The following is an 11,505-nucleotide window of genomic DNA, read 5'->3' as shown; positions in this document are numbered from 1 at the left end:
ACTTGTTACTTGGGGAAAGAGACCAACACCCGCCTCACTACAACCTCCTTTCAGGTAGTTGTAATAAAGCAATAAAGGTCTCCCCTCAGGCTCCTTTTCTCCAGGCTAAACAACCCCAGTTCCCTCAGCTGCTCCTCATAGGACTTGTTCTCTAGACCCTTCACCAGCTTCCTTGCTCTTCTTTGGACACGCTCTAGCACCTCCATGTCTTTCTTGTAGTGAGGGACCCAAAACTGAACACAGGATTCGAGGTGCAGCCTCACCAGTGCCGAGTACAGCGGGACAATCCCTTCCCTAGTCCTGCTGGCCACACTATTTCTGGTACAGCCTTCTTGGCCACCTGGGCACTCTGCCGAGACATATTCAGCCGGCTGTCAACCAACAACCCCAGGCCCTTTTCCACCAGACAGCTTTCCAGCCACTCTTCCCTAAGCCTATAATGGGGTTGTTGTGACCCAAGAGCAGGACCCGGCACTCGGCCTTGTTGAACCTCATACAATTGGCCTCGGCCCATCGATCCAGCCTGTCCAGATCCCTCTGTAGAGCCTTCCTACCCTCCAGCCGATCAACACTCCTGCCCAGCTTGGTGTCGCCTGCAAACTTACTGAGGGTGCTTTCGATCCCCTTGTCCAAATAATAAAGATATTAAACAGAACTGGCCCCAACACTGAGCCCTGGGGAACACCACTTGTGACTGGCCGCCAGCTGGGTTTAACTCCATTCACCACAACTCTTTGGGCCTGGCCATCCAGCCACTGTTTTACCCAGCGAAGCATACGCCCATCCAAGCCATGAGCAGCCAGTTTCTCCAGGAGAATGCTGTGGGAAACAGTGTCAAAGGCTTTACTGAAGTGCAGGTAAACAACACCCACAGCCTTTCCCTTATCCACTAAGTGGGTCACCTTGTCACAGAAGGAGATCAGGTTAGTCAAGCAGGACCTGCCTTTCATAAACCCATGCTGACTGGGCCTGATCACCTGGTTGTCCTGTGTGTGCCACGTGATGGCACTCAGGATGATCTGCTCCATAACCCTCCCTGGCACCGAGGTCAGACTGACAGGTCTGTAGTTCCCCAGATCCTCCTTCTGGCCCTTCTTGTAGATGGGCGTCACAGGTGTTGTGTAACAGATCTTTTGGTTTTATCTTTGCACCATCCTGGTTTCTTTCAACTGACTTAAAGCACCACAGAAAAGCTACAGTGCAGTAAAAGCTGAATAATTTCCCTGCTGTATGTAAAAAACACTAAACACTTTTCTCAGAAATGTCTACCCTCATAAAAAATGAACAGGTACATCCTCAGCTGGCTAACACCCTGTCTCCGCTATTCAGTAATTATTGGGATCAAAAGCAGCCTAACGGGTCTTTTAGAGAAGCTTCTCTATTATTTATGATACAATAGATCTGACCACTAAAGACTTAACATAATAAAGCTCAGCAAGATTGCTGAGTGGAAAAGTTGGATACACAACTGAACGAAATGGAGGATGGGCCACTACACGTGATCCTAATCTTAAATTACCAGGTTAAAAAAAAAAAAAAAAAAAAAAAAAATCAAAGTACTTAAGTAGATTTCATAGGCACTGGGATCCCAGCTACTTTATATATTTTACCTCAAAATTCTAAAATTCTTCAAAGATACACATTCAGAATGAATATGCAGCAGTCAGCTGTCTTTTATATTTTAACCAAGCCAGTTTAATAGTGAGTTTCCACAAAAAGTTACCCAGAATGGGACCTACTGGGTAGCAGTGCCATACCTGTGTCAAACTAAAACCTCAATACACATCAACCAAATTTCTAAACTTCTCTGTTTCCTTAAACATAAGCCATTCTTACGTGATGACAATCAAAACATAGGTTGGACTTGAAAATGTAAGTGATTTAAAGACTCTGCTTTTGCCCCCTCTTCATTTGAATCTATCATCTCCACGATATCCCTACCTATTACACCACTCCTTCTCAAGCTCTCTGAAGAGAACGGCTCTTCTTTGCTTCAACCACCTCAATCAGTCTCTGCCTAAACAGCCACCACAGAAGGTGAGGGGAATAACATTTCTGTTATGAAGTCTAGATAATGAATAAATGGCATCGTTAAAAAGGTCTTGTCACACTAACTATGCTTTATCATGTATTGCAGTAAGGAGTCTCCTAAAGATTCTGATACAGCTTGGAGACTTACAGTACAAAAGTCCCAGATTGAAAAAAGGTAGAAGAGGCGTCCATTTGGGAAATCTGTTTTGCCACTGTACACTATAGTGCTGAAAGTTTATGTCTGCTCAATGGTAGAACAGATGAGTTAATGCAAAAAATATTTTAAGTGCAGACATCATTTTTACCTCAAGAATTCCCAAGTCTGTAAGTTACTGGATGCTAGAGAGTATTCTGGTGAAGTATCACCGTTAAGTGGACTGTTCCTATAATTTTCATTAGACACTTGCTTTTGGTCATTGTTGGATATAGGGCTGACTTTCTCTGACTTAGTCCATTCCTAAGCAAGTCACCCTTGGACAGCAATAATCCTGTAAGGTGTGCTCTATACTGTAGCGTCCAAATTTAAGAGCAGAATATCACCTGAGACTGATGAATAGCAGGAATTCGTGGAAGCTTGGATAAGTGCTTGATATTCTGAGAGCTCTAGGATTTGATTATCAGTAAGATGGAAGGGATGTTATTAAAGAAGAAAGTAATAGTCAACTGCTCTAATACTTTGTTTGCTATGAAACACTAACGTTAAGCTACTGTTAACTTTTTTAAAAGGCATCATTATTTCTCATTTTCCTGCCTCCCTTCATTGCCACCCTAACAGTTCAGTTTTCTTCTTGATAACTAAAAGAGGTTCAGACTGACATACACTAATGACTGCCAGAAGTTCAAACCAACCATTTCTGCTGCCATTCAAGGTCTTGGATATGTAACACCTGTATGACTCCTTTTATTTACTCAATGCAAAAGCAATATGTAAAGCTCAGATTATGGATCCATTTAGATGAAATCTGCAAGAGTCTATAAATATCTACAATGGTTTTATACCCCCAAAATGCGGACTACTGGTTTAATATAGTAGACTAATATGTCAAATTAAAAGGCAGAATTAAGAAGATATTTTTGTAAAATCACTTTTCCTCAAAACAGTTTTCAGCCTCTCTTCCAAATAATCCTAAAATACATTCTTACAGTGAAAGTATAAACTGCAGATGACGTATTTTATAATGGAAACTTTAGGAAATACTCAACTGCTGTGGCAAGGCACTATACAGCAACAATTAATACAAGTAAATGAAATGGTTGAAACTTGAACAGATAACACAACAGACAGTTTGTATTTAATATGACCTAATACCTTTGAAATTACATATATTCACAGGAACACAAGTTAATTAAAAAGCAAAAGTATCACACCACAACCCAATCTTATTTAATGCATTGTCATTAGCTAAAAGTACAGAAATTCCCTGACCTTTGAAGTAACCTTTCCAAGGTCTATTTTTCTTCATGTAACTGACTAACACATGGGAGCTAAACTATGTGTACAGAAATTTACTCTTGACATGGAATTCAGCCAGGAAAAACTAATCTACCAGTATTTGAACACCTGTAAAAGCACTGAAAACCCTGAACAATATGAACTACAGAAAGCATAAGTTCTGCATAAACAGAGATTTATTACACATTTCTGCTAGAATGTTCTTTGCTCTTTATAAAAATATTAAATGTAATATTCTGCAAATATACTTTTCACAACAACAACAAAAATCAAGATTTTGAATTGTCCCATGCAAATATTTATTTGTATTGCAACAGTACTCGATAAAGGCTTTAAGACTTTCTAGCTTAGTTTGGAAAGGCCACATGAAACTAAGCAGCAGATAATGACTAGCCAGATGAGCCACAGCAATGGCAAATCCCCATCTATAAGATACAACTTTGATATGTCAGAACATTCTTAGAAAAAGCACTTAAGAGACATTTGAAAGATCTTTTAAAAAGATTCGTCAATTAAAAGAATCTCTTGTGACATTACCACAAATGTATGTAAAAATTTATAAAAAATATGGCTAAATTAAGTTCTCCTTCTGCATCCAACAGGATTTTGTGTAAATTGTTATCAGCTGACAACATCCCCTTTTCTTTGTATTTCAAAATGTAAACAAGAGGAAAACAATAGACAAAAAATTCCAGCTTCAAAAAAACCCACCCCACTGCAAAACCAAAACCCACAAACAAACAACCCCCACACAAACATATTTACACTTATGTTAAATGTATTCCTTTACAAAATAAACTCCATTCCTCTGCATGCAAGCATAATCTAACCAATGCACTGGAACTCCTAAGGAGCTACAGCATCTTCCAAGAATGAATTAGAAGGACCTATGAATCACATAAGCCAGGAACTTGCATGCAGATTGCAAACCTTTCTAAAAGTAAAAGATTTGGAAAAATACTCTCATACACACAATTGAACCTTGCATATCTTGTAGCTTAGCTACATATAGTCTGAAGAAACAAGTAAGAGGGAGGAAATACATCAACATTTTTATGATTTTTTCTTTTTAAATAACTGTGATTTAATTTTTGGTTTAAAACATTTTAAACCTAGTAAGATCTATGTGGGACAGATTATTTGGAAAAAGTCTGGTAGAAATATACAGTTCTCTTCATACATATGCAGCCAATAGTACATGCAGAAGTACATTTCAAATATTTAAGTACATTCATGTAACAAGGAAAAGGTTCTGACAAACTGACCCAGTCAAGAACTGCTTAAAAAAAAAAAAAAAAAATTTGAACTTGAAATTGGTCAGATTAGAAAACAAAGATTCATATTTTGAATAAACTCCAGATACTTTTATGGTTCCAAATCAAGTCCTAACTCAAAAAAAAACAAAAAAAAAAAAAAAAAAAAAACAACCAAAAAAACCCCCACCTATAAAAATCTAATTAAATGCCTCATTTACAGTCTATTTGAATTTAATCCATTGAGATTTCAGTTTCAAAGGATTTGTTTTCACCTATTATTACCTAACTCCAAATTTATGTCTATTAAAAAAAAAACAGGGATAAGAAAGTATGCTTTGCATAAATTAACTATAGATTATTACTGCTTCTGTGAGAAACAATGCAAGATTTCATTAAACACAGGGGAAAGTACAAAAAGGACAGTGTTCTCATTAATTGATACCTTATGTGTATTTCAATTTGATTCAAGAACTTCTTCAAAAATTAAACTGCAGTGAACTAAAACCTGTAACATACATAGTTTAAACTATTTTATAACACTTTCCCTACTGTTGGGGATAAAAAATAATAATAATGGAAAAAAAAAATCCAAGCACTTACCAGATTTATACTGCCAGTAGGAGACCCATTAAAAGATTCTGGGGGCAGTGAGGAAGGGGAAAGGAAAAAACAGGTTAGAGGATTTTCTCCAGTGTAGGGCCACACACAAGAAATAAAAACGCAAAAACAAACCATTATGGAAAATAATGGACAACTGTTGCATTGGGCAGAATGTTGTGTCCAATATACAACTACTTCAAGTTTCCAATAAAGACACCTAACAGAAAATGTAAGTAAGTTTTTACAGCTAGAGATATGAAATAAATACTCCAGAAAAAAATATTTTTAAGCTTATATCACCACATGAAATTGCTTCATTAAGGAGTCAGTTTAATAGTTAAACAATTTCCATTAGATTTGTACTTCAGTTAACGAGAAGAATGATTTTAATTGCTTTAAAAACCACCTCCTATGTACTTCCAATTTCTATTTCCAGATGAAGAATAGTTACGTATTAAAACCCAACATGAAGTAACCTCAAATAGTTTTGAATAAAAAATGAGAATGGAGTTGCACACTTATTTTAGCGACACTCTTGTTACCAAGACTTGACAAAAAACGTACATGAGATTAAAGTTACTACAGAAAAAGCTATTTGACTCCCAAAACAATTTACAAAAAAAGCACAAGGAGGAAACATTAATTTAAAGATCAGAGATAGTACAGGACTTTTTGTTTTATCAAAAACACTGTGGATAATTTTCTTATTTTCATTTTAGAGCAGAAAAAAGAATGGTCCCAGGAAATGCCCCTTCGATATAGAGCTCACCTCCTTCACCATCATCTGATCCTCTGAAACTAGGATCCTTCAGCATATCAAGCTCAGCTAACATACGCACATACAACACATTCTGTTTGAACGAAGGGTAGAATCTTTCATCTCGCAGCATCAATTCATATACCTTATTGAAATAAAAACGTCAACCTTAGAAATACTTACTACGTTTTTTAATTAATCAGACAAGCTTTCATAAATTCTACTTGACCAACATGTATCTGTGCATTCTATTATGTGTTTCTGGGTTTCCTTTAAAACCCTAATGAGAGTTTGTGGAATTTCAATTCAGGCTTACTTTTAACAGAAAGGTTATGAGAACTAATTGTGCTAGAAGTACAACACAGTCTCAGAAAATACTTTTTTAACTAGGGAGACATGCATGTATAGGAAGGGAAGTAGCAAGTTAACTGTAAATGTTTCCTTCCTCTCCCCTTTACCCTTCCATTTGCACTATAAACACATTTGGTCTTTACCCATTTCACAACAGCTTATCTCTCAAAGTCCTTCTTTGTTGATAAACTATAAACATAGAGACCTGCAAACACTTAGAATCATAGAATCGTTTAGGTTGGAAAAGACCTTTAAGACCATCGAGTCCAGCCATCAACCCAACACCACCATGACCACTAAACTAAACCATGTCCCGAAACTAAGCTATGTCCTGAAGTGCCACGTCTACAGGTTTTCTGAATACCTCCAGCAATGGTGACACCACCCTGGGCAGCCTGTTCCAATGCCCGACAACCCTTTCAGTAAAGAAATTTTTCCTAATATCCAATCTAAAATGATCTAGGATCAAAAATCTAGGGGGAGAGGTGAGAAGAGGGAAAGGGAGGGAGGGAAGACACCGCATACTACTTTCCTGAAAGTTTCCAATTCAGCCAATACAGTATAACCCTATCTCACAAAGGTTTAACCACACCACCTCAAAAAGTTATCTATATAGCCTACACAGTGACAGTATATATACATATACACACATGTAACTAACTACATGTAGTGGGAATTAATTCATGATGTTTGGATATTTATGTCAACTCTAAAATATTTTAATAATGATTTATTTTTTTCCCATGGAACGCTTTGTACAAGTGCTATCACCTGGTAAGAATGGAAAAAAATTTCATGCAAGTCTGAGGAAGTCAATTTCTTTTGTAACACATGAGAAATCTATGCTCTTCTGCAGAAATCACACACAAGGCCCTTGTAACCTACTTCGGGCAATACAGATTTCACAAGGTGTTTTCATTAGTCTTAAATGTGGGCCTCAAGTACAATAAAGTCATTTTAAGTTCTACAGCTCATAACACTAATTTTTAGCATGAATCAGAACATTCAGTTAATGACCTAAAATAAAAACCTCTCAGACTGGGATACAATTTACTGCCAGGATATTAATCATTCACTTTTTTTTTAATATATATGTAAGACTTGAGTGATAAAGTCTACATATGCAGGTAGTAAAAAGACTGTTTCATCTTCAGTACTTGCTGCTTGTGAGTGGTACACTGTGCAGGCTTGCAGAAACAGAACAGTCAAATTAACTTCTGGAAAGAGATATAGAATTTAATATGGTAACATGCTTACATCCACCTTTGAAAAAGAGAGCTAAAACTGGACCAAAATTGTACCAGTTAGTTATTCTACACAGGCACTTTTCTTAAATTGGTGCATAAACACAAATAATAATCCCATAATTCTAAATTCTGCTTCATAATTAATTTCATACAGGACACATACTCTTTCCGTCTACTGCTTTGAAAACCATGGGCTATGTACAGCTAAGCAAAAGTTGGCAATTTAAAGGATGATTTTTATAGAACAGGAAAATGGTAAAACAGGTTTTCATTTTCCAATATTTGAGTTCCTTCCTCCTTTTTCAATGGCTGTAGTGACATTTTATACTCCATAGCATTAACAGTCTATATGAAATACAGGATGAATAGAGTATACCTTTCTCTGAATGTCATCAAAGATTTCAGGTGTTGGATCCTCATGGTTCAGTGTTTCTGCCAGTTTTGCTACTAAGTTGTCATCAATATTAACTCTTGGAGATGCCTGTCATAAAGATCTAAATCAACTTTTGCAGCATAAAAATAAGAAAGCTTCTATTTTCACAAATAAAATCCAATACAATTCTGAAATTCTCTAAGTAAACTAAATTTCTTCTTGATCAGTATATCTCTAGAACTGCCTAGAACACACAAGAGTCGGAGCCCTTCCTCCTCCCAAAATTAAGTTCAGTTTGTATTAAAAGTTGGAAGTTTCAGGATTGAATACTAAGAATCACCTCAAAAACAACTTATGAACATTATTTTGAAGCAATATCTAAACTGATTTACTCATTCTTAAAAATAAATGTTATTTATTTATGAATAGAAAGATCTAGATTCAGAAATTAAGAAAAAAGCCAGTAAGAAAATAAATGGACGAAGTCCTGAAGCATCTGAGGAAAGGCTAACAGTTTGTCAGCTCTGCCAATTTCTGGAGAGACTACCAGTAGCTATAATCATGGTAGCTTTTTATGCAGACTCTATTACAGCTACCAGCATACCAACTATATCAGCCATCAGATTCCCAGTCATCCCTTGATATGACATACTTCAAACCACTACCCATTAAGCATTCTTTTAGACGGGCCCAAGTTCACACACTTTCCCCATTTTCTGTAACAGAGACAGGGAGCCAGCACTGAACCAGACCCGACATAGCTCACTTGACAGCATAGCTGAGAGGCTGAGTTAACCAGCTTTGGAATAGCTCCGCTGTTAGGTGGCTTCTGACTTCAAACTGGTGAGCATACAGTCAGCTCAAACCCATCAGAGCAAGCTCTGTACAGTCCACCATGTCGACAGAATATTGGGGTGAAAAACCCATCAGAGCAAGCTCTGTACAGATCACTGTGTCAATAGACTATCGAGGTGAAAAACCAAAGTGAAAGAAATGATCCAGAAAGAGAAGCATTACAAGGTATTTGAGGGATAATTTGTTGAGGGAAGCTTTTGAGTGAGTTGAGAGGTCATTTTTATGCATACACAAATTCAGAACAAAGATGCTTTGTTAACACAAGTTGACAAGTGTTTTCTTTCACAGCAGACTCCACTATTACCAGACTACTGGAAGCATTCAAGCTTAGCCTATTGAAAGATACCCAACAGTGATATGTGAGCAGTTTATAAAGACATTTGTAGAGAGGCACAGGAAGTTATCTCATTTGAAAACTAATCTTAATCTAAGTTTGTACAAATATTGGGTTGCATTTTTTTTTAAACATTTCTTCTTAAGGGGAGGAGGGCAGGGAAAAGGAAGGGAAAGGACAGCATACACAAAGGGAAAGAATTTCTTATTCTGTCTTCACATTTTCTCTAGTTTTCCTCTATTCTGGAAAGTCAGCTTCTAAGGAACACATTAAGTGCATTTGACAGCCAGTGCCAGTATGAGCCTTTTTAAATGGAGCGGGCGGGGGGACAAAGGCATTTTCTTACTGCTTGACATAAGGGAAGAGAAGATACAAAAGTAATAGCTTAAATGTCAACTTGTGCTACATCAAACCCATTTCATATTAATGTAGCCATAACTACCACAGAAGCATCTGCAGAAATTGTATAATACTAAATTCCAACCAATGCAGAAATAAGTTATTCCTACCTTTTCTGATAAATATTGCTCATAAACTCCAAATGCAGCTGCTCTTAATAGACCCTTGGTTTGATTAGTCTGATGTTTTCCATCTTTCTGCCGGCTTTGAAGTACCTCCAGCTGTTGCTGTGCCGTAACCCTGTATCCTTCCACTGTCATCCAGAAAAACAGATGTGCTTGGCCACCAGTCTGCTGCATGTAATCTACAGAACACAGCCACCAAACAACCGTAGTTACTGTTGTGCATCTTAGAAAGAGAATTCTCTATGATGTTAACTACATATGGAACTCTAGGATCTGGTTATACATCTGGAATACTTGTCATCTAGAGTCAAAAAAATAAAAAGTACTACATACATATTGGTGACAATTGGTAAACAAAATTGGGAGCAAAAGTCAGGGAACCAAACACTGAATTCTAAAATGCACATGTAAAAAGTGAATCCATCATTACTATGTGGATGTAACAGGCTTGTACAACACGATACAAGTTGAGAGAAAGTTCAAACTGGAAATCTAACAAGTCACGAGCATAGCATCATTTAGGTTGGAAGAGACCCTTAAGATCATCAAGTCCAACCATTAACCTAACACTGCCAAGTCCACCACTAAACCATGTCCCTAAGCACCACATCTACACGTCTTTTAAATACCTCCAGGGATGCTGACTCAACCACTTCCCTGGGCAGCCTGTTCCAACGCTTGATAACCCCTTTAGTGAAGAAATTTTTCCTAATATCCAACGTAAACCTCCCCTGGCACAACTTGAGGCCATTTCCTCTTGTCCCATCACTTGTTACTTGGGGAAAGAGACCAACACCCGCCTCACTACAACCTCCTTTCAGGTAGTTGTAATAAAGCAATAAAGGTCTCCCCTCAGGCTCCTTTTCTCCAGGCTAAACAACCCCAGTTCCCTCAGCTGCTCCTCATAGGACTTGTTCTCTAGACCCTTCACCAGCTTCCTTGCTCTTCTTTGGACACGCTCTAGCACCTCCATGTCTTTCTTGTAGTGAGGGACCCAAAACTGAACACAGGATTCGAGGTGCAGCCTCACCAGTGCCGAGTACAGCGGGACAATCCCTTCCCTAGTCCTGCTGGCCACACTATTTCTGGTACAGCCTTCTTGGCCACCTGGGCACTCTGCCGAGACATATTCAGCCGGCTGTCAACCAACAACCCCAGGCCCTTTTCCACCAGACAGCTTTCCAGCCACTCTTCCCCAAGCCTATAATGGGGTTGTTGTGACCCAAGAGCAGGACCCGGCACTCGGCCTTGTTGAACCTCATACAATTGGCCTCGGCCCATCGATCCAGCCTGTCCAGATCCCTCTGTAGAGCCTTCCTACCCTCCAGCCGATCAACACTCCTGCCCAGCTTGGTGTCGCCTGCAAACTTACTAAGGGTGCTGTGGTGGGTTGACCCTGGCTGGATGCCAGGTGCCCACTAAAGCCGTCCTATGACTCCCCCTCCTCAGCTGGACAGCGGAGAGAAAATATAACAAAGGGCTTGGGCACAACTTCACTCCCGGATTCTCTACCAACTCCTCCAGCGGCACAGGGGGATGGGGAATGGGGTTTATGATCAGTTCATCACACGTTGTTTTCTGCCGCTTCATCTTCCTCAGGGGCAGGACTCATCACACTCTTCCCCTGCTCCAGCGTGGGGTCCCTCCCACGGGAGACGGTCCTCCACAAACCTCTCCAACGTGCGTCCTTCCCACGGGCTGCAGTTCTTCACGAACTGCTCCAG

At 38.8% G+C, this 11,505-nt stretch overlaps 1 protein-coding gene across 7 annotated transcripts in view; it reads right to left on the bottom strand.

Moving 5' to 3' along the window:
* Positions 1–11,505, bottom strand: part of SNX13 (sorting nexin 13) — a 76,299-nt gene that overhangs the window by 20,013 nt on the left and 44,781 nt on the right. For 6 of the 7 annotated variants that reach the window (XM_030008455.2, XM_030008454.2, XM_041122169.1 and 3 more), the window contains exons 13-16: positions 9,767–9,960; positions 8,072–8,176; positions 6,110–6,242; positions 5,341–5,378 (exon numbers count right to left, since the gene is read on the bottom strand). In XM_030008455.2, the coding sequence (XP_029864315.1) occupies positions 5,341–5,378; positions 6,110–6,242; positions 8,072–8,176; positions 9,767–9,960 (470 nt within the window). Of the gene's footprint in view, positions 1–4,457; positions 4,498–5,340; positions 5,379–6,109; positions 6,243–8,071; positions 8,177–9,766; positions 9,961–11,505 lie in introns of all 7 variants that reach the window. The other variant, XM_041122170.1, reaches the window with a different exon arrangement.

The sequence above is a fragment of the Aquila chrysaetos genome, chromosome 3 (genome assembly GCF_900496995.4).
Source record: "Aquila chrysaetos chrysaetos chromosome 3, bAquChr1.4, whole genome shotgun sequence".
NCBI lineage: Eukaryota > Metazoa > Chordata > Aves > Accipitriformes > Accipitridae > Aquila > Aquila chrysaetos.
This window is presented reverse-complemented; position numbering and strand designations above follow the sequence as displayed.